At 38.1% G+C, this 24,630-nt stretch overlaps 1 protein-coding gene and 1 long non-coding RNA gene across 2 annotated transcripts in view; both read right to left on the bottom strand.

Moving 5' to 3' along the window:
* Positions 1-13,279: 13,279 nt before the first annotated feature.
* On the bottom strand, positions 13,280-13,825 carry LOC121994863 (proline-rich receptor-like protein kinase PERK2). The gene has a single exon (XM_042548757.1). The coding sequence runs from the start codon at positions 13,823-13,825 to the stop codon at positions 13,280-13,282; it is 546 nt and encodes a 181-aa protein (XP_042404691.1).
* A 573-nt stretch (positions 13,826-14,398) lies between these two features.
* LOC121994019 overlaps positions 14,399-24,630 on the bottom strand; it is a 76,786-nt gene continuing 66,554 nt past the window's right edge. Inside the window, exon 3 of the long non-coding RNA XR_006115539.1 lies at positions 14,399-14,616. This is a non-coding gene — a long non-coding RNA (uncharacterized LOC121994019). The remainder of the gene's footprint in view (positions 14,617-24,630) is intronic.

The raw sequence follows: 24,630 nt of genomic DNA, 5'->3' as shown, positions 1-24,630 counted from the left end.
GAGTGAGAACGATTCTCAGGTTCTTGTACCAGTCCAGGAAGTTAGCTCCGTTGAGTTTGTCCTTATCGAGGACAGAACGCAAGGAGAAGGAATGTGTGTTTGACGACATGGCAATCTACAACAGAAAAATGCAGAAAATAAATATCATATTCCAATTAATCATCTAATTAGGCCTTTAATTAAATGATGCTCCCACTGAATTCTATAATTCATGTGGGACAAGATCCACATCATACTATGCCCTGAGTTAGCTTTGGCTAAATCGTCCAAGACTTAGTATGATCGGTAGGTAACTAATTACCAATTACATCTCTATGCAACTCTTGTATATAGGATCAAGATCTGCATTTATATTAAAACTCGAGTTATCTTTGGCTAATATGCCCAAGAGTTAATATAAACGTGATTTTGTCCCATCTTCCAACTATTGGATAAATGCCTACAGTTAAACTTGATTTAACTAGTTATACTCAATCTAATTGAGCTTTTACTCACCCATGCGCTGATAGGCGGGCCAAGATTGTCCCTCCGTACCCTACCAAGATAATATGTGTTGCTCTTCTTTGGTAGATTCAACAACAACATGTGATCGGGGTAGTGATAGGTATCACGGCATGGTAGGCATTTTTTGAGTTGACGCGATTGAGATCTAATATAATCGACGATGTTTATCATATACTCGATTTAGATCTAATCTAATCATGGAGGTGCATCATGTGCACGACATAGATCTAATCTAATCGTTAAGGCACTAATTAATTACTAATCTAGTATGCATCACATATACACACACAAGCAATTAATTAATTTTGTGATTAGTTATGACCCTACTACGATCTTCTCAAGCCAATGAGAAGATCGGATGGTCAACCTAAGGTCAACAGCTTCTCAAGCTCCTTCCTTTGACCACCTTGTGTTGCTCGCACCCTCCTCGTAACTCCGTCTCGAGTGAACCTTCCACCGCCTCATTTTGTACATTACAAAAGGTGAAACTCGAGTTACATTCGAGTCTAAACTATTTACAATAGGAATAAATAAATAGAAAGGCACGACGTGCAAGTCGTGTATCAAATATACAACACGCACAATCACATGACGACACGCAGGCTGTATTATGAATTACAACACAATTTCCAATCAAATTGGGGTCTTTTTGGCCATGACCATCATAAAATGATACACAATTCTAAATTATGTAATTTCCATAAATTTCTGTAATTTTTGTCTAATATTTTTACAGTTTTATGAGTAAAAATTCCCGATGGTCCCGTTTAGCGATTTTCGGGTGCAATCGCGGAACGAAGTCCCTTGCGGGGTTAGGGGCAGCACCCCTAACCATCGCAAGTGTTCCTAAGCGATCCTACAATGCTTTAGCTTGTTGTCCCAAAACGATTTGGGGTGAAACCTTGCCCTTTCGGAAAAATTTTCTCGGTAGTCGAAGCCTACAAGTGTCTAAACTCTTGTGCTTCGCTTTTACGAGAAAAATACCCATAAAATCTATAAAAACAGTAAATTTACAAAATATTTCAGAACTGATATTTTTCATAAAAATACAAACAAAAACTCGTACGCACTTCGCACGTGGCTCTGATACCACTGTTGGGTTTTTCGGGCCGTAAAAACCACTTTTTGCGTTGCGGAAACCCCGAAACCCTGCCACCAGATCTGTGCGAAGAAATAAAATTTGCGTAAAAATTTGAGTACGAGTTTCTAGCCTAGATATAAACTAGATCTACAAAGGAGAAGAGCTTTAACCTTGATGCGATGCCCTTCGCTAATCCCGCTCGTCCAAGGTTCGCCGGATCTTGAGAGTATCAAAGTAGATACTCCTCTATGTGTATCCACACAAGCAATAGATGGAGAAACCAAACAAAAGGTGTGCTAGCACCTTTGAAAGGTTTGGACAAGGTGGAGGAGAGGGAGAGAAGAGAGAGTTTGAGGAAGAAGATGAGAGTTACACAAAAGAAATGAAACTCATCCCTTGAATGTGTGGCCGACCACATGAATGAGGTTAATAACCTCCATGGAATACCAAGAGTCACAACTCTTGGTAACTCCCATGAGGTGGCATCCCACTTAAGCAATCATGATGATGTGGAGCATCATCATTGGCCCACTCTTTGCCAACTCACCAATGAGGTGGCAAATGGTCAAGTCAAACTTGACCCTTCATCTTCCTCTCAAGTCAAGTCAAAATTGACCACTTCTCTCCCATGGTTGATCAAATCTAATCATTGGTTCAAGTCAATTTTAATTTAATGAATCTCTATTCATTGAATTAAATTGACTCGATGACTCTAAGTCCAAATTAGACTCATCTAACACATGAACCAAATTGAGTCCAACTCAATTAGCCTAATTTGGATTACTCTTAATCCAATTTGGTTCATCACATGGACCTAATCCTTTAGGTTCATCAAATGAACCTAATCTCCATCTAATTGCCCTTTGTGTGTGACCCTATAGGTTCTTATAACATTGGCAATGCTCCTAAACTCATTTAGAAGCATAAGTAATGAGCGGTATCTAGCAACACATCATTACTACCCAAGTTATAAGAATGTTGAGATCCAACATTACCTTACGACTACTAATTGTGACTCTTCACAATATATGATAAGTGTCCTTCTATCCTTGACATCTAGATCAATTAATGTGAGACATAGACTGTGTCATCCTCTAATCAATCTAAATCTTGAATCCTAAGTAGACTCACTCAATCAAATGAGCTCAACATCTCATATTGACTCATTTGGGCATGGCCATGCACTAGTGGTCTCACTCTATCAAGAATATCAATGTCACTCTCGTCATATAGGAGGGATAGATCTCATCTACATCACTCACATCCCTCCACATAATTTGTTACATACCCAGTAATCGCCTTTATAGTCCACCCAATTACGGGTGACGTTTGACGAAGCCAAAGTATGCAACTCCTTATGTAGGGAACCATGGTGACTTCAGGTCCAAGGACTAATAGTCATACTAATAGCCACATGAGAAAGTATATAACACTCATATAACGATCCATGATACTTTCTCATGGCGGGTCATTCAGTATACATTCTCCAATGCATACTCATGTGTCAACTTAATATCTCTATATCCATGACTTGTGAGATCAAGTCATCGAGTTGACCTACATGCTAGTCTCATCACATTAACATTGTCCTTGAATGCTAATACTTGACTAGGAATGATTAAGAGTAGTGTTCCCTATATCATCTCACTATCGATTCAACTAACCGATTGATATAGGTAAAAACCTTTTACTTAAGGATGCTATTATACTTAGTTATTTGACACCAATACAAGTAAGCATAATAACCATAAACAAATGTCTTTATATATATAATAATATGATATAACGAGTCTATACAATAATCATCAAATGATTGACTGTAGGGCTCTAACTAACAATTTTCACGTATATTTTCAGGAATATCCAAATTAACATGCATATTTTTTAAACTACTACTAGCAGAGGTATTTTGGTAAATATTACTAACCTTGAGCGCAGCCCCTTATTCAGTAGGCTTCTTTGTTGGATTTGACTCGAGTCCGGATTTGAGCAACACCGAAACCCTCCTCCTAGCCTTCCGATCGTCGGTGCCGCTGACGCTCTCCTCTCTTTCGGTCGCCAGCCACCCGAGAACCACCCGATCCTTTCATCATCATTCTCGATAGTTGCTAGATCTAGTCTTCGTCGGAGAGGAATTGCCGGTTGGGTAATTCCATTGATTGTGGGTTCTAGGTTTTGTAGAGGTCTGGATTTTGAATTCAGGATAGGATGTTGTGTTAACTGGATAGTTGCTTCTTGGCAGGGGTGTTAGAGTGTATACTAAAAGCCTAATTTTTTTTGTAAACATTTATTTTGAAATAAAGAATCACATTTGATCAAATGTCTACATTTATAGGCTAAGTGTAGTTGTTCAATTAATTTATATTGAAGATAACATGACGTGTAGTGTCACACACAAAAGATCATGTTATTAGTTCCTTATAAATTATAAATAGTAGCTAACGACCAAGATGGATAGGAACAAACCATCGGAACAGTCATAGTGTAATTAGATATTAGTTTATCTTAACTATATAATTACGCTAGTACACTTTGAGTGTATTGAGTAGGACCATTATGAGGTAGTTCTTTTTATACTGACTGAATAAAAGAACAAGACCTCGGTTCTTATGGAAGTGTGTGCTCTTAATCCTAATATAAAAATAAGCACATATATTTAGTATATATTTCATTGACTTATCAATGTGTGAGATTTAGTTCGATAAATCAATAAGCCTGATAAGTTGAGAAATAATATTATTTATAGTGTATGTTGTTGTTTATAGAAGGAAACTGTGTTCTTGTAATTTAGGTTGATAATGTCCTCAATAGGAGCTCATAAGGATTGTCATGTAAACCCTGTAGGTGGACTTAGTTCCGACATGACAATAAGGTTGAGTGGTACTACTCTTGGAGTGAGATATTAATTAAGTGAGTTGTTAGGAACTCATTTAATTAATGGACATTCGATATCTTAAACACAGGGAGACTAACACACTCATGATAAGAAGGAGCCCAAAATGTAATTTGGGATTGGTGCAGTAGTTCAATAATAATTATTTAGTAGTATGAATTATTATTGATGAAATTAAGTTATGTGTTTGGGGTGAACACGGGAAGCATAATTTCATTGGGAGACGAAAACCAATTCCTCCTTTCGGTCCCTATTGTAGCCTCTTATTTATAAAGTATTATACACACCTTTCTACCCACCTTAAGGTGGCCGGCCAAGCTAGCTTGGAGCCCAAGCTAGGGCCGACCAAAACAAGGCTAAGGGGTGCCTATAGGTGGCCGACCAAGCTAGCTTGGAACCCAAGCTAGGGCCAGCCAAGACCAATAGGTTGAGCCAAGTAGGTGGTCGACCAATGCTTGGAACCCAAGCTTGGTGTGGACGACCACAATAAAAATAAAAGAGATTTTATTTAAAATCTTTCCTTATGTGGAAGTCATGATTTTAAAAGAGAGTTTAAAATTTAAATCTTTCCTTTTATAGCTTTCAACAAAAGATTAAGAGAAAGATTAGATATCTTTCCTTATTTATAGTTAAAAGGAAGATTTTAATTTTGGGAAAAACTTTCCTTTTTTGTAATCATCCACATGTTTTAAAAGAGAGATTTTAATTTATAAAATTTCCTTTTATAACCAACCATGAAGGGATTTAAAAAAAAAATTTTTATTTTTTAAATTCTTCCGAAAGTAAATAAGGAAGTTTTAATTTTGTGTTCAAAATTTTCCTTATTTGGAGGTTTTAAGGTGGCCGACCATAGTGTGGGTTATAAGGAAGTTTTAATTAATTTTTCCTTATTAACCAATGGCAAAGAAGATAAGGAAATTTTAATTATAATTTAAATTCCTTATTTGCCATGACCAAGAATATAAAAGAGAGGGTAGGGGTGCCTTCATGAGACACAACTCTATTCTATTCTCCTCTCTTCCTTGGTCTGGCCGGCCCCCTTCTTCTCACTATTCTCCTTCTTGTGGCCGAACCTCATCTCTTGCTTGGAGTCCTTGTGGTGGCCGGTTCTAGCTTGGAGAAGAAGGAAAGAAAGGAAGCATCCCTTGAAGCTTGGTTGGTGGCCGAAACTTGCTAGAAGGAAGGAGGCTTGGTGGTTCTCATCTCGGTAGATCGTTGCCCACACAACATCCGAGATAAGAAGAGGAATACGATAGAAGATCAAGAGGTTATTGCTTACAAAGAAAGGTATAACTAGTAATTAAATTCCGCATGATACTAGTTTTTCTTTATATAGTTTTTGAAATACCAAACACAAGAGGCTAGTGATTCTAGGAATCGATTTATGTTTCAATTTTTGTGTTCTTTTGTTTTTTCGATCTTGTGATTCGATTGTTCTTAGCGATTAAACCTAGGGCTACTGTAGGAAGGTTAAATATTGAATTTCTTTAAAAGGCTTTGTCTAGGTGGTGGTGGATGATCCCATAACCAAGAAGGCCTAGTGCCTCGCCATGCAGTCCTGGAAGTCGATTTTAGAAATAAATATTTGATCAACTTTGTAACATGGGTGGACTTAGATCAATAGTGTTAAGTTCCGCTTGCGATCCAAGTCTAAACCTCTAAGAATAGATAAGTTAAACTTAGAATCAATAGTGTTAAGTTTCGCTTGCGATTCAAGTTTAATTTCTAAAGAGCACATGGTAGCTAGGAAAAGTTTCAGACTTTGTACAAAATTTTTATACAAGGGAACCGGTAGGTATTCTGAGTAGCAACCAACAAGGGGTTTGTTGTAACATCGATTTCTTCCTTGCTAACCCCGATCGTCGCTTGCCCTAGCGCGTCGATTCTGATCAACCCACAGCCGACCAAGAAGAGAAGATATGAACCCTAACTTCAGTCCCTCATAACCACACCTGTGCATTGCAGCTTTGATTACTGGAGTCCTTGTTCCAGCTAAAATTTGTCGAAGACAGAGCACTCGCACACTAGGTCCCCTATGTGATGTGATCTAGACAACGAATGGGCTTAGGTAGTTGGTGGCTGTGGCAGCCACCAGACTTCTTCCTCCAACCACCCTACTACCACCAGGGAGTGCTGATCACTAGAGTATCCTGTTGTTGCCGTTTGTATCAACGCCGGCTACTTGCTGTAATGAGTCATTACTAGATCACTGAACCACTGGAGGGGTTGTCGGCATGGAATTGGGGTAAGGCATACTTGGTTTTAAGTTTATAGAGATCTGAATTCTATTATTCTGTTAGATTTAGGAGGTGTCGGGTATGCCTCAGGTGGTACCGCTAGTGGCACCGTGAATATTGTAGGAGTAGGTACGGTCAAGGTAGGTACCTTTAAAACCATTGGAGTTTGAGAGCCTGACGCGCCCGCAGTACCCTATGAGGTCTATCCCTGACCGACAGGCTCGACCCCAACAGACATCTCTTGCAACTCTGTCACCAGAGATTCCAATGTCCTCTTGCGTGGTTGTCCTGCACCACGTCTCAGAGCGAGAACACATGTATTACGCTTCATATCTGTTACATTATTACCCAGGTATTAATACAGTACCAAAATTATAAAATTAAATATTTTACTTATTTGCTGTCTAGAGATGTTCCATCGCTGTCTAGTCCCCAAAATGACCTTTCCTTGATGAGGTCAAATAATACTTCGGAATTTCAAAATGAGAAAATCGACAAAAATTCATACAAACCCGAAAATACCCAACTTAACTCTCAAAAACCTGGGCTTTAATACCAAATAAATTGGTATCAGATTAACTCGTAAAACTTGCAAACCGTGCTCTGATACCAAATAAATTGTCACGCCCCGGGGGAGTCCCTACCGACGAAATTTTGACAGCATCTCCCCTGTACAGGTGACAATCTGAAACTTAACTACAAGCCCTCAGGGCCTCTCAATCCTCGGCCAACACGGTCGGAACATATATAATACAATATGTACACAATCCACACAGTTAATAATAAATCAGCCTCTGGCTAACTACACAACCACGCAGTTTATAATAATACCTACTCCACTACAACGCGAAAAACACAACACACTGCAAAACCTTCGCAGCAAAAAACAAAGGTAGTAGACCAAAACACGATATAAAAATCCTCGAGTACAACCACACATCACAAGTATGTAGGAACATAACAAGGAAACTAAAAGTCCAAAAATAGAAAACCATCACGACTCGAAGTGGGGACTAGTGACAGGAATCTCCTGACAACTTCAACCTGAAATAGGAAAATAAAATCACGAGGTGAGTTTAAAAACTCAGCGGATACCAAGCTAACACATGCATAGTATAATATTACCAATAATAATAATCATGTGGTATAGTCTCCTGGAAAATAACTAGAAATGCAAAACTGAAATACAAGAGAAACTGTACTCATGAGGGCCTCCTATCCTGACATAAAGGTCATCAAACCAAACCCATCATGTCTCCTGTATGCATGTCAATCATATGCAAACACAGAAATGCAACATCCAATATGCAACAATCATAAGCAATAAATGTAATCCATGCATATGATGCAAAATGTCCTGGTCACCCCTGATGCTAGTCAGCCATCTCACACGCGTTGGTGTGATCGAGTGGGCAGGGCTATGACAACTGTGTACTCTGCCATCACTACTCCTGAGTGACCGAGTGGACAGGATGCTGTCGGAGTACATCTATCCTCCTACCCCAAATAGAGTGGGGGAGCTCAATGCTCTCATCTCCCTGAGTTAGTCCAGAGGAGGGATCCCTGTCCTGCTACCACGCAGCATCACCACTACCCATGAGCAGACCAGCGGAGCTCTTGACAGAGCAACCTGTTGCAATACACCTTGCTTGATATACCACTAACCCATGAGTGGTTGTGTGTACAGATCCATGTAACTGGCAATGTGCTCAACAATAATGGAGTCGACAATCGCTCAGTATACAATCATGCAAGATGGTGTATGTCACTACTATACATGTAAATCCTGACCATATCCACCTCCATAAAGTATGGACCAAAAGGTAAATGGATCAAATAAAATGATCTAGGTACACATGTCAGGTATGACAAATAACTAATCCTCTACACAATAAAGCAGGGTATGCCCTACCTCTATGAACATAAATGCACCTAGGAATAATCAAGAGGGTATAAAACATAAATGCAGAACAAATAAAAGCATGCAATAGGTATCATGTAGTGACATACAAAAGTAAAAATAAACATAATCATTACTTGTGGCTATAACCTACAACACATATCAAAATGACATTATCTAAAGAGATAAGTCAAGGTACTTGCCTTAAAAATGGAGATTGTATCCGAAATAGATCCCACGTCAAGACGCACATCTCGAATCAAAGTCCTATAACAACATGCATAATTTAACTAAGTACATATACAACATTTAACTAAATTCAATCCTAAACTATTTATGGAAAACTCTAGTTAACGATCATTAATTAATCCATGAATAAATGTTTAACTCCTTTAATCACATAGGTTAATCAAAGTAGAGTTAGCTCGATCACATAAATCAACCTAACTCACCCCAAATATGAACTTATCATTTAACCATGTAATCAAATTCATACTTAATTCAACAGTCTTACCCCAAAAGTGTCGACTGATGGCTCTCGGCAAATACCAAATCTTGGTAGCCAGGACCAATGAATAGCGGCACTAAAGTCTCAAGCCACAGTAGCAACCCCTGATCTTCCCAACTCTGTTTTGGTTATCCAATTCATCAATACAACACCCAAACATCTAAAAGATATAGGAAGAAAACCTACATCAAATCTGGCCGCCAGAAACCCTAGGTCAACATTGGCGAAGAGAGCTCAACTGAAGCATGACTAAGGCTAGGGCATGAATAGACTTTCCCCTGACCCAATAATTTATCCTCTTAACATAGGTCACACGAGCTCTAGAAAATTCTCAGAAAATTTTTAAAAATTTATAAAAATTCCAATAAGGTTATTCACCTATTAAACCTTATTATTAAATTTTTATTTGGGGTACCGTATTTTATATTCTCCCCTACTAATAAAAATTTGATCCCCAATTTTTTGTTATTTACCATCAGCAAGTACTAATAATAGATAGAGAGTATAAATGTTGAACAAAAATTAACCCAGATATCTCAAGTAAAAAGATGGGGGTATCGAGCTTGGATTGTATCCTCGAGCTCCCAGGTAGCCTTCTCGTCAGAATGATACTGTCATCTGATTTTAACCAGCCAGATAGTCTTGTTCCGCAACTAACGCTCTTTGTGGTCCAGAATTTGTATCAGAACCTCCTCATAGGTAACGTTAGGCTGAATGAGAACTGATATATCTGACATAACATGTTCTGAGTCGGCTACATATCTTCTCAGCATAGACACATGGAATACATTGTGAATGCTTGCCAGAGCCGGTGGTAGTGCTAAATGATAAGCTACCGCTCCAATCCTCTCCAAGATCTAGAAAGGCCATATGTATCGTGGCGCTAGTTTACCTCGGAGGCCAAATCTCTTCACCCATTTCGTGGGTGAGACTCTCAAAAATACATGGTCGCCAGTAGAGAACTCTAGGGCTCTCCGTCTCTGATCAGCATAAGTCTTCTGGCGGCCCTGCACCTTTGACATCCTCCGTCTAATAGTACGGACCAACTTTGCCTCCCACTGATCTCTCTGAGGTCCTAGCATCTGGGCCTCCCCAACCTCCTCCAGAGGATGGGTGTCCGACAAGGCCTTCCTTACAACGCTTCAAATGGTGCCATCTGGATAGTCGAATGATAGCTATTGTTGTTGGCGAACTCTACTAATGGCAGGTGGTCCTCCCAGCTGCCTCCAAAATTCATAACGCAAGACCTCAATAAGTCCTCTAATTTCTGGATGGTCCGCTCTGACTGTCCATATATCTGCGGATGGAATGTTGTACTGAAACGGAGTTGTGTGCCCAAGGCCTGCTGCAAACTCTGCCAGAACCAGGATATGAACCGTGTGTCTCTATCCGATATAATGTTCAAAGGAACACTACACTCAAAGGAACACCACGCTCAAAGGAACTCCATGTAAACTGATGATCTCTCGACAATATAGCTCTACTAATCAATCCAGAGGATCGATCTTCCAGATCGCTAAGAAGTGTACGGATTTGGTTAATCGGTCAACGATTACCCAAATTACGTCCTGACCTCATCGTGTCCTAGACAATCTCACCACAAAATTCATAGTGATGTGCTCTTATTTCCACTCTGGAATAGAAATCCTTTGAAGTAATTCTGGCAGGTCCCTAGTGCTCAGCCTTCACTTGCTGACAAACTAGACATCTAGTTACAAACTCAGCGATGTCTTTCTTCATATCGTTCCACCAATAGGAATGCCTCAAATCTTGATACATGCGTGTTCCGCCTGGGTGGATCACAAATCGGGAGCGATGAGCCTCCTGAAGTAACTCCTCCAAGACCGAGTGAGATTTAGGTACGCATAATCTGCCTCAAAAATAATAATAATGCCCTTATCATCTCGGGTAAACTCGGTCTGCTACCCGGAAGCTATCTGGCTGCCAATGTACTGTAAGCACTGATCATCGGCCTGAGCCTCTCAGATCCTAGTCCTGATTGACAACTGAGTAACCATGGTAACCTGAATACCCTGCTCCATCTGTCCCTGCTCCTCAAGGCTCAACTCAGAGAAACCCTGAATCAAGTCCGTGACTAAAACTTGGTGGCAAGCTAAAGTCCCTCTGGACTTTCAACTAAGTGCATCGACAAACCACATTAGCTTTCCCTGGGTGGTAGCTAATGGTGCAGTCATAATCTTTCAGGAACTCCATCCATCTCCTCTGTCGAAGATTGAATTCCTTCTAAGTGAAAAGATATTTGAGACTCTTATGATCAATAAGAATCTCAAATGTAATACCATACAGATGATGCCACCAATTCTTCAAAGCAAATATAATGGCGACCAACTCCATATCATGTATTGGGTAGTTCTTCTCATGCTCCTTCAACTGACGAGAAGCATAGGTGACTACCCTACCGTGCTGCATCAAAACAGCGTTCAAACCCTATAGAGAAGCGTCGGTGTAGAGTACGAATCCGTCCTCTCCAAAAGGTAAACCTAGAACTAGTGTTGACACTAATCTACGTCTCAGCTCCTGGGAGCTGGTCTCGCAGGCTTCTGACCACATAAACTTCACGCCTTTCCTGGTCAAGCATGCCAGCGACATAGCAATGCGAGAAAAATCCTCAATGAACCATCTATAATATCCAGCCAATCCTATGAATTGCGGATCTCCTGAACTGATTTTCGACTGTTCCTAGCTGGTGACATCCTCGATCTTCTGAGGATCTACTCCAATACCTCGGCTAGAAACCACGTGTCATAGAACACCGACTAAGGATAGCTAAAAAGCACACTTGCTGAACTTCGTATATAGTCGATGTTGTCGAAGAGTCTCCAAGACTATGCGAAGATGTTGTATATGTTTCTCCTCGGAACGCGAGTAGATCAAAATGTTGTCGATGAAGACGATAACTAATAGATCTAGATACTCTTGGAAGACGTGGTTCATCAAATCCATAAATACTACTGGAGTATTGGTAAGTCCAAATGACATTACCAAAAACTCATAATGTCTATATATAAGGCATACTCAACCATAAGATTACTAGCAATGAATCTGTAATCTGATCACCAACTACATATCACCAAATGTATAAATATCCCACACGACACTCACTCTGTCACCATCAACGACAAACCCAAATAATAGATCATCAAAATAAATATCCACTAATAGATCATCGAAACAAATATCCACTAATAGATCATCAGACAATCACATAACACAACATTTAATCCAATAAATCCTTAGAAATCAACATATTACAATATCTGATCTCACAATATCCATCGATCTCAAACCATCCTCAACATCAATCATACCTGATAATTTTCCAGTGACCAATTCTCATTATGGTGTACTATCAAGATGTAGACATATATCTTCATCCTACCTATAATATATGACTACTAAAGTCCAAAGGATATCCCTTAACTTCCTGATCAATAATCAACAACTCTCCAAGTAGTAGAGATACAATCAATCCAAAAGATGAGTACAAAAACTCTACTAATCCTCTCCAAAATATCTAATGAGTATGTCAATCCCGTCCTTTAGATACTCAGATATCCACAATAAAAGAATCATAATCCAAATTTAAAAAGGTCACTCAACCTTCTGACTAAGAGTCTACCCATCAAAGAATATCACCACAACTCTCATAATCATACCCGTAAATATCTTCTAACAAATGTCGATAAAATATCGAACACCCTGATCTAACATATAGACTTCAAGACCTTTAATGAATGATCATGTTGTCAAAGTCTTGAGCTACTTATGGAGACAATGCTAGTTGAGTCAACCAACCATTGCCTCAGAACACATCATACTACGATTGCTCCACCTGAGGTTCAGTAATCTCTAGTGACGAGCAATGCCCACAAGGGTAGAGAAGTACTATCAACAAATAGCTAACCAACATAATTGTCGATCGACGCTCTGCTCCTCATAAATCATCATAAAATATTTTCACTTGGTGAAGGTGAAATTTCCTAGTTGTTAATCATCTAACACCACCTTGTATCACTGTGGGTCATAAATCCCTAGATACCATCAAGGATATCTGCGATCAGTCCATGAGTCAGGATCCCCTATAGAATAGCATGAATCAGCTTTTCATCTACTCTGCCAAAGTTGGGATCCGAGCTCATGCCGCAATTATATCGGTAAGGTGTGTAGGGATCGCTGTGGGAACTGGTGGAACCACTAGAGTCGGTACTACAAGGGGTACCATTGGATAGGCCAGGGAAGGTACCCCTCGTGCTGCTGCATAAGCTGGGGCAGGTACCGTTGGTGGCACTGCAGGCAAAATATAGGCAAGAGAGACTGGAGGCACCATAGGTGGTGGTACCGAATAAGGAGCAACTGGTATTGCTAGTGCGGGTGTCGAGTATGCAGTAGCAGGCACAGGTGACAGTGGTACCGAGTGCGTAGTAGGCACAAGTAGTGGTGGTGCTGGGTACGTAGTAGGAACATGTGGCAGTGGTGTCGGGTACGCAGTAGGCACGGCTGGAGGAGGTGTTGGGTATGCCATAGGTGGTACCGCTGGTGGCACCGTGAATACTGTAGGGGTAGGTATGGTGGGTACAGTCAAGGTAGATACTTCTGAAACTATCGGAGTTTGAGAGCTCGACACGCCCGTAGTACCCTGTGGGATCTGTCCCTGACCGACAGGCTCGACCCCAGCAGACATCTCTAGTGACTCCGTCGCCAGGGATTCCAATGTCCTCTTGCGTGGTCGTCCTGCACCACGTCTCAGAGTGAGAACACGTGTATTACGCTTTATATCTGTTACATTATTACCCAGGTATTAATATAGTACCAAAATTATAAAATTAAATATTTTACTTATTTGCCGCCTGGAGATGTTTCGTCACTGTCTAGTCCCCAAAATGACCTTTCCTTGATGAGGTCAAATAATACTTCGGAATTTTGAAACAAGAAAATTGACAGAAATTCGTACAAATTTGAAAATACCCAAGTTAACTCGCAAAAACCTGGGCTCTGATACAAAATAAATTGGTATCAGATTAACTCGTAAAACTCGCAAATTGTGCTCTGATACCAAATAAATTGTCACGCCTCGGGGGAGTCCCTAGCTACCGACAAAACTTCGGCAACATCTTCCTTGTATGGGTGATAATCTGAAACTTAACTAAAAGCCATCAGGGCCTCTCAATCCTCGGCCAACACATCCGGAACATATACAATACAATATGTAAACAATTCATGCAGTTAATAATAAATCAGCCTCCGACTGACTACACAACCACGCAGTTTATAACACAGAAAACACAACACAACGCAAAACCTTCACAGCGAAAAATCAAAGGTAGTAGACCAAAACACGATATAAAAATCCTCGAGTACAACCACACATCACAAGTATGTAGGAACATAACAAAGAAACTAAAAGTCCAAAAATAGAAAATCGTCACGACTCGAAGTGGGGACTAGCGGCTGGAATCTCCTGACAGCTTCAACCTGAAATAGGAAAATGAAATCACGGGGTGAGTCTAAAAACTCAGCGGATACCAAGCTGACATGCATAGTACAATATAACCAATAATAATAAACATGCGTTACAGTCTCCTGGAAAATAACTAGAAATGCAAAACTGAAAGACAAAAGAAACTGTACTCACCAGGGCCTCCTATTCTGACATAAAGGTCGATGTCAATCATATGCAACCACCAAAAATACAGCATCTAATATGCAGCAATCACAAGCAATAAATGCAATCCATGCATATAATGCAAAATGTCCTAGTCACCCCTGACGCCAATCAGCCATCTCACATGTGATGGTGAGACTGAGTGGGTAGGGCTTTGACAATTGTGCACTCTGCCATCACTACTCCTAAGTGACTGAGTGGATAGGATACTATCGGAGTACACCTATCCTCCTACCCCAAATAGAGTAGGGGAGCTCAATGCTCTCATCTCCCTGAGCTAGTCCAGAGGAGGGATCCCTATCCTGCTACCACGCTGCGTCACCACTACGCATGAGCGGGCCAGCGGAGCCCTTAACAGAGCAACCTATTACAACACACACTGCTTGATATACCACTAACCCATGAGTGGTTGTGTTTGCAGATCCATGTAATTGGCGATGTGCTCAACAATAATGGAGCCGACAATCACTCAGCATGCAATCATGTAAGATGGTGCATGCCACTACTAAGCATGTAAATCCTGACCATATCCACCTCCATAAAGTATGTACCAAAAGGTAAATGGATTAAATAAAATGATCTAGGTACACATGTCAGGTATGGCAAAAAAGTAGTCCAGTACACAATAAAGCAGGGTATGTCCTATGATAACCATAATTTTGCTATATTATCTTGATTCATAATGCAAGTTTTTAATGATCTTTTCATAGATTGAGCTCATATTTACATCATATTTCATAATAACATTTGATCTTGGACTTAATTACAAATTAGCCAATAATCATGGTATTTGATGCTAATAGTTGACATATTCTTTGTAGGCATCAAAAGGGTCATAGACCCAATCAGATCAGACCACATTTGGGGTCAAATTTAGGGCTAAATGAGATGATCATGCCTTGAAGCGATTTGGACCGTTTATCCAAGATCAAAGTAGATCTAAGCTATCCATTGAAGATCCGAGTCATCCAACCTAATGAGGATGCAGATCTCATCCGTTGATGAAGATCCAAAAATTTTGATCTAAATCCAAGATGTTCTAGCCGTTGATCAAGACCTGAATTAATCTGGATGGTCCAATCAGATTGGGAGAGGTTTAAATAGCGAGAAGCTACAGTGGCTTCGACGAGCTCGGGCATCCATGTGACATTATGGCATTGTTCATCTTCATTCCGCAGCTCTCGTTCCACTTCCAGATCCGTGAGCTAATATTCTTCATCGCCAGTGATCTCCTAGCCATCGGTGTTCGTCGTTCGAGGTCAGAAAGCGGCAGACGGTGTTCCCTAGTCTGTGAGTCGAAGTTTTATTTCTCCTTTCTGCAATCCAGATTAGAGGGCGTTCCCCAAGATCTGTGATGTCCATTAGCCAACGGAGCTCGAAGGGCGTTCCCATATGCTTCCGATTTCATTTTGATTTCCACTTCATCCACTGCACTTTAATCGAGCTGATCAATCGATCGAGTGACGCAAATTCTAGAACACGGCATTTAATCTTCATGCGAGGAGAGTGCTAGCTGATCGGGAGCTCGAAGGGCGTTCCCAGAAGCTGTGATCGTAAGCTTCCATTAGCTGGAATGCTTGGTTCTTCGCCAGTGAATGCTTGACGGGTGTTCCCTGATTCATCTCTATTTTTACAGCAGAGTGGAGAAGCTTTGGCATGGATCTGAGTTAGTGTGAACATTTATTTCTTTTGCAATTTAGTTAATTTTCTTTTCAGTGAATTTGCTCAGATCATCAGATCTAATTTCTTGCTTGCAATTCCGACCTTATTGAACCTTTACAAATCATCTATGTTCTGTTATGAATTTGAAGTTCTGTTTACTTCTTGTTTGAAGGTTAGGTTAATCAGTTAGCAATTCCTTGCTCTATACAATCAATCTTTGCGACTGTGATCTTGCTTAAATGTTGAATTCTTAACTTGAGCTTTTGATTGTTACTTTTATTCAGCATTATTTGGTTTGAGCATTTGAGTTTAATTGTTGAATTTGATTATGAATGTGAGTGGAATGCTATTTTGGCTTCTACAAGTTTGTTTGGTGATTGTATCTATTGTTACTGAATGGAGGAATCCAAATTTAGTTGAAACTAAGATTAAGTGTGGGGGATTTGATAACCATAATTTTGCTACATTATCTTGATTCATAATGTAAGTTTTTAATGATCTTTTCATAGATTGAGCTCATATTTACATCATATTTCATAATTGCATTTCATCTTGGACTTAATTACAAATTAGCCAATAATCATGGTATTTGATGCTAATAGTTGACATATTCTTTGTAGGCATCAAAAGGGTCATGGACCCGATCAGATCAGACTACATTTGGGGTCAAATTTAGGGCTAAACGAGATGATCATGCCTTGAAGCGATTTGGATCGTTCATCCAAGATCAGAGCAAATCTAAACTATGCATAGAAGATCTGAGCCATCCAACCTAATGAGGATGCAGATATCATCCGTTGATGAAGATCCAGAAATTTTGATCTAAATACAAGACGTTCTAGCCATTGATCAAGACCTGAATTAATCTGGATCGTTCGATCAGATTGGGAGAGGTTTAAATAGCGAGAAGCTACAGTGGCTTCGACGAGCTCAGGCATCCTCGTGACATTGCGGCATTGTTCATCTTCGTTCCACAGCTCTTGTTCCACTTCCAGATCCGTGAGCTAATCTTCTTCATCGCTGACGATCTCCTAGCCATCGGTGTTCGTCGTCCAAGGTCAGAAAGCAGCAAAGGGCGTTCCCTAGTCTGCGAGTTGAAGTTCTATTTATCCTTTCCACAATCCAGATTAGAGGGCGTTCCCCAAGATCTGTGATGTCCATTAGCCAACGGAGCTCGAAGGGCGTTCCCAGAAGCTTCCGATTTCATTCTGATTTCCACTTCATCCACTGCACTCGAATTGAGTTGATCAATCGATCGAGTGACACAAATTCCAGAATGCGGCATCTGATCTTCGTGTGAGGAGAGTGCTAGATGATCGGGAGCTCGAAGGGCGTTCCCAAAAGCTATGATCGTAAGCTTGCATTAGCTGGAATGCTTGGTTCTTCGCCAGTGAATGCTTGATGGGCATTCCCTGATTCATCTCTGTTTTTATAGCATAGTGGAGAAGCTTTGGCATGGATCTAAGTTTGTGTGAACGTTTATTTCTTTTGCAATTTAGTTAATTTTCTTTTCAGTGAATTTGCTCAAATCATCAGATCTGATTTCTTGCTTGCAATTCCGACCTTATTGAACCTTTGCAAATCATCTATGTTCTGTTATGAATTTGAAGTTCTGTTTACTGCTTGTTTGTAGGTTAGGTTAATTAGTTAGCAATTCCTTGCTCTATATAATCAATCTTTGTGACTGTGATCTTGCTTAAATGTTGAATTCTTAACTTGAGCTTTTGATTGTTACTTCTATTCAACATTATTTGGTTTGAGCATTTGAGTTTAATTGTTGAATTTGATTATGAATGTGAGTGGAATGCTATTTTGGCTTCTACAAGTTTGTTTGATGATTGTATCTATTGTTACTGAATGGAGGAATCCAAATTTAGTTGAAACTAACTTGGTGAGAAGAAATTGGATCATGTATAGAAGAGAATAACCCTTCTCTGATTCTATTCTTGATTTTATTACACAAGTTCAATTTGTGATGTGAATCAAGTGGAAATTCCATACGGACCTTGTTGATGTAAGAATTCAATTTGAATCAATTCTAGAGCGCTCACACACTCACTAGTTATCCTTGGTAAAATACGACTTGGGATTCCTTACTACACGTATTAACTTTGGTTTAGTTGAGTTACCAATATTTATTAATTTGGAGCGCCTAGTGACATGCAAAACGACGACCACCAAATTTTGGCACCGTTGCCGGGGACAATAACTAGTAGTGTGTGTTTATTTTAGATTGAGCATTGATTGGTTTATTGTGTTAGCATCTTTCTTGATTTGATTTCTTATTTCTTTTTGTATTTTCATGTTGGTTATTTTTGAATTGCCAAGTTTTTTAATGTTCATATATTTATGTGTTTGAAACTTTATGCTCTTGAGTCTTCTAACATTGAGTGTTGGTGTTGTAGTTTAAGAACAAGAGATTTCTATAGCATGGATCTATGTTTTCAGAATTTTGGAGGTGTAATTGAGAATCAGTGTTTTCAGCCTGAGTATGAAAATGCACAAGGACCATTTATTGAGTCATATCCAACCTACCAAAATTCATATGAATTTTAAGAGGTTTCAACATCTTTTATGTCACATCCTTTTCAACAAAACGATCCTCAAATTGAAGAGTCAACATCGAGAGTCAAGGAGATTATGCAACAAATGAGAGAGCATCAAGAGCAACAATTCTCAAGGATACAGAATATTCAAAATCAGTTAGATCAAATTTCATCATCCATCAATCAGCTACAAGCACAAAACTCCAGTGGGGAGATGGAAAGTAGAGATTCTGTCAGGCCTGACCCTACTTCCATTTATTCACAAGATTTTTCTAGTTTTATTCGTGATGATGATGTAGTTGTTCAAATTTCTAATTCTACTAATAGTATTGCTTTAGATATTGTGAATGATGCAGATACAAATACAGAAGATGTTTTAAGTGTAGGGGATTGTTTACTGGAAGCATTACCTCAAGAATCACCAAGAATAGAGGATGTAAGTGTAGGGACTTGTGCTATGGAGCCAAGTACCCAAGAATCACTACATGAAATTGTACATTCACCAGAACCAGACCTTGAACCATCACTTGATGAAAAGGAGGTAACAATCACCACTCTAGGTACCTTTCAACATGATAAGGTGAGTATTTCTTGTGATACATTAGAAAATTTAATAGAGGTATCATTCATTGATTTTATTAGATGTGATTCATTTTTTGATATATTTTCTACTCACATTAATATTCTCCTATTCTCTTCTTATCCCATATGCATATGGGAGGTGTTTTCTTTTAATGATGTTGTAGGAGAATACAAGCTTCCGGAGTAGATGCTTGATCTAAACCGTCTTCGACCTCTAGAGAGAATTTTCAAGGGAAAAAATGATAAATAAAAAGAATTTAAGTGGAACCACAATTACTCCGCTACCGGCGTGGATTCTTCTTCTAAATCTTCTTCAACCACCGGGAATTAAAGGGGAGTTGGTTCCAATTTCACTTTCTTTTGCATTTTAATTCATGCTTTGTGTTTAATAAATTCTTTTTGTTACAACTTTCCTTAGTTTCATACTTACATTTGCATTTTGCTTCTATACTTTGCATTTTGTCTAGTATACATAGCATTTCATTTTGAATAACTTCTTCATGGGAATTTTCTAGTAATATTTTTAAGATGGTAAAATTTTCTTAAATTTGATCATCAAATTTTAGGTCATTTGACATGATTGGATGCTTTACTTACATGATATCGGTTAGTTTGGCGATGGATTTTATTTTAATCAATTGAGCTTGATTGCATGAAAATTGCCTAGAGAGGACCACTTTAAGCCTAAATACTACTATATCTTTGTATGGCTTGCACTCATAGCAATTGAACTCTAGAACTTGCTTTGCTTCTTTTCAAAGTCACAATAGCATATGTATGCATGGAAATGAAGGATAGTTTTTATTCTTGTTCCCTCATAATTTCTAATTCCTTCTTCCCACAATTCTCTTAAAACATTTTCCTCTTGCATTCTAACCTTTTATTACCTTTGCTTGATCTATTTTATTGAGAGTTTTGGTTGAATTCTTGACGAGTTAGATTTTGTAAGATGGTCAAAGTTTTAAGTGTGGGGGATTGAATATTCTTGATGGTTCATAGAGGTTCCTACTTGATCTTTGATGCAGTGTTGGAAGAAAAAATTGTGAGTAGATTCCAACCGATTTGTGAGCAAAACAACTATTCTGTGCCAAGCTAGTGATTGAAGGTTTGGATGGTGATTGAATTAATTTGGAGTGCCCATCTTGTAGTGTCATTTGATGTTACAACTCTTCTTTAAAGGGCAACATCAAAACTTTCAACATTTGGATGACAATAAAAAGTAAATGATGAACCTGTTGAGGGCTGTAAATTGTTATATTGCTGTATTTCCAGATTCAGAAACAATTGTCTAAGTTTATGTATCAATTCTTATTAAAGTTGTTTACCAAAAGCGACCTTAATTGTTCAGAAATCAGTGTTACTTTTGAATTCTGAATTTAATTTCTTGGAGCTAGAAGGAGGGTTTTTGAAATTCTGAATTGGAGAAGCTTAGATCTGAAATTAACATCAAAATAAACTGCTTCCTGGAAAAGGGAAACTGCAATAATAGAGAAGAGCAGAGTTTGTTTATGTGTGCCAAATCCATATGCTACCTTTGAACATCAACAAATCAACTCAACTCCTGAAATTTGGAAACTACAACTGAATCAAATTGTTGACGTTAACTTTTCAAACATTGAGAAACAGAACTGGAACTGCTGAAAGAGAACCTAAATTAATGAAATTCATATGGTAAATATAGGTTTTGAAGGTGAATTCAATTCTATATTAATGCAATGCTAAATGATTCTTGTTTCCAAGTTTAACTCCTCTTGAATTCATCCAAGATCTTCTTGAATCCCAGACTCTAAAAATAAGGTTCAGAAATCCACAATTCAATGCTAAATGAGATATCCTCTCAAGCTAGATCTTTTATGACTTAAAATGAGTTGTCTTTGAGTTATCAATTCTAAAATTGAGTGTAGAATTTATAATACAGCTTTGAATTCTCTGATCAAGCTGTTGTGAATGTTTATAAACTTTGTTTCAGTTTCTAATCTATGAGCAGATGATGCAATTCTCAAGAGGTTTAGGAAATAAATGAAATTTGAAGGAGATTTACACAGAGCAGAAAAAAATGAGAATCTGTTTGCATAAATCAATTTCAAGTTTCAGAATATGCACTGCCAAATGACAATCTTAAGTGCTGATTTCCTGGTGATTCTGGACTATGGAGATGGTGTCATCTACTTCCTATTCTTATTCAAGAACAAAATCAAACATTGCTATAAAGAAAACCAGCTATTAGTGAATGTTGTATCTGCTTAATTGTTGGTTCCACTAAAATTTTTGAGATATTTCAGAACTTTGAATCTGAGTTTTGAATTTTGAATTGGAAATTCTGTTGTGTGCTAATTCCAATCTGTGGAGTATCATTTCTTTATGTAGTACTCTGAACATGAATAAACTAAAGTTAACTTCTTATCTTCTCATTGATAATGGTTTCCCAGAATTCAGAATGTAGAATCAGCTGTACTTCAGAGCTGAATTCAGTGAGTTGAAATATCTGTAATGCAGAAAGTTTTTAAGTTTAAATCTGACATCCTGAAAAAGACTTCTTGAACTCATTTGAAGCTGATTCTTTCGTCCAAATTTTTGAATCCTAATCATTACTATTGGAAATCTGTTAGAAGCTGTAATGTTCAGAAATGGAGACTTAGATATCAGGATTTTAGAGATTTTGTGATCTTTTCAATTTTCTGAAAGTTCTAAAAATTTCAGAACTCAAACTATACCATATGAAATCAGAACCTTACAAAGTTTGAAGGTGCAGAATTGAATAAATCTGTGGCTATTGATTTGACACCAAACTTGTTTACTTCTCCACCTAAATCAGACTCCATTGAATTCAATTTCCAGTTCTGAAATTTAAGGACATGAATCAGAAAATCAGTCTTAATTCTTGAATTTCATTGAATATGTTTCTGGAAATGATGTACATCTATAAGGCAAACTGAATTTACTGGTTACTGGAGATGAATTGTTGTATCTTTGAAGAAATCTGTTGAAGAAAAACTTGAAAAATGAAATTCTGTTTGGTGCAAAATCCACATTTTAGCTTTGAATATCAGCAGATAGAAATCAAAAGGAGATGTTAGTTGTAGAAACAGAAAGGGAAACAAATTTAGCAACAAAATTTGGATTCTAGAATTGTGATATGTTATGTTAAGAATCCATTAGCTCTTCAAGTGGTGAGTTTTAATGTATTCTTAGTAACAATGGTGTGCAAAGCTCTTGAGGAAAGTTGTACAATGAGTTGTGTAAGGAAGTGAAATCAGTTAATTGCTGGAAATTTCAGAGACAGGAACTTAAGTACCAAGTGGGAGTTTGTATCAGATTCAAATCGGAATGAGGAGCTAGTGACAAGTAAAAAGTGAAGTTCAATGGAAATTTGATAATGTGAAAAGACAAATGATATTGTACCAGTTAAAAGAATATTGTGCAGGAATTCAGAAATCAGGAATTGAAATTAAAAGGTTTGATGTAAATTCTGAATTCAACAATTAGGCTGAACTTCAGATTTGTATTAACTTTGTTTAAGCTAGAGTGAAGAAAATTTGTAGAAAAATCATTGGAAAATTGAATGAAGAAACTTGAACTTGAAGATTATTAGTAACCTTGAATGCAGAAATTACAAGAATTGAATAGTGCAGAATTTGGAATTTGAAACTCCTTTACAGAAACCAGTAATGGAATTGGAATCTGTAATGTATGGAGTTCGAATTTTCAAGTCTTCTATAATTGTGATTGAATTAAATTGTGTTTTCTTTGGAGATTATGAAATTGCTGCAATTGGAATCTGCTGGAGAGACTAAATTCTTCACAGCAACTACACCAGTTGTCTAAAGAGTTATGGATCAGAGATGGACAGCAGAGCTTGGAATTCAGCAGCTTCAAAATTGTTGGATTAGCTATTTTCAAAGAAAGCAATCTAATCATAATGATATTACAAGAATTGAGAAAGAAATGTTGTACTGAAATGTTGGAAATTAAAATGTGGTAACGTTGGAGATGAGTTCTGAGGTGAAAGAAAAAAGTGTGGATTTTGATCAGCAGTAACTTTCTTAAGCTTACTGGAAATGCAGAATACAGAAGTTGTTGGAATTGGTTAGTTGCATTTTTCTGAACTTCTTAAGTTGAGTTACTGAACTTGGAAACATTGAAACCATCTGATGTGTGCAAAGCAAACTACACTAAAAGAAGTAGAGCAGAACCTTGAAAATTTGATTGTTTTGTTTGAATCTATGATATGTTTCATTGTCCAAGATGGGCAATGTTTTAAGTGTGGGGGAGGGAATTCTTCTTCATAAGTTGATGAGAGATTGTTTTAGTTTCTAGTGCTGGAATTGAAGTGTAAAAGCAGTTTTGAAGTGGAAAAAAATAGTAAGAAAAAAAATAGTGACAAGACAAAGAGTATCAAATGTGGAGATAGAGTATCAAGATTCTATATTAGCCATCAAATTGAAGGAGAGTTTAGCTTGATATTTTGAATTGGTAACGACAAATGGTATTCATCTCTTTTCACATCAAAATAGTCAACTCATCAAGTATATTCCTCTAATACTCTCATCTTCTCATTTTCTTCATTAAATTCTTTCCTTTTAACTATTTCATTCACCTTAATGGTTCTTCTTTTTTTCATTTCAGTTCTTAATAAAATCCTTTTGATTCATGTATGCTATGGTTTATAGTGGTGTAGAAGTAGAAAATAAACAAGCTTATGGTAGTGAAATATTGTGAGTGACATTGAGTGAGCTCCACTTATATGCATGTTTTAGTGTGAGAGATAGAATAAGTGAATACCTTGTGAGATTGCAACTTGCTTAATTTTTCAATTGGATTGAAACTACCATACCTACTAATTATTGTTTGGATTGTATTCATGATTGTTTGTGATCTTTTAGATGACCTTAGTTAAATTTCTTTTACTATCTTCTAGGTATTGCTAGGGAATTATTGTGGAGATGATTTTTTAGGTTTTCTTTACTTGCACAGGACTTCCAAAACTAAGTGTAGGGGATTTGATAACCATAATTTTGCTACATTATCTTGATT

Source organism: Zingiber officinale, chromosome 6A (genome assembly GCF_018446385.1).
Source record: "Zingiber officinale cultivar Zhangliang chromosome 6A, Zo_v1.1, whole genome shotgun sequence".
Lineage (NCBI taxonomy): Eukaryota > Viridiplantae > Streptophyta > Magnoliopsida > Zingiberales > Zingiberaceae > Zingiber > Zingiber officinale.
Note: the sequence above shows the minus strand (reverse complement) of the source record. Positions and strands in the feature narration are given on the sequence as shown.

Excerpts from the sequence above, each read along its gene's own strand:
- LOC121994863 (XM_042548757.1), bottom strand. The coding sequence starts at position 13,825 with ATGTCTGCTGGGGTCGAGCCTGTCGGTCAGGGACAGATCCCACAGGGT.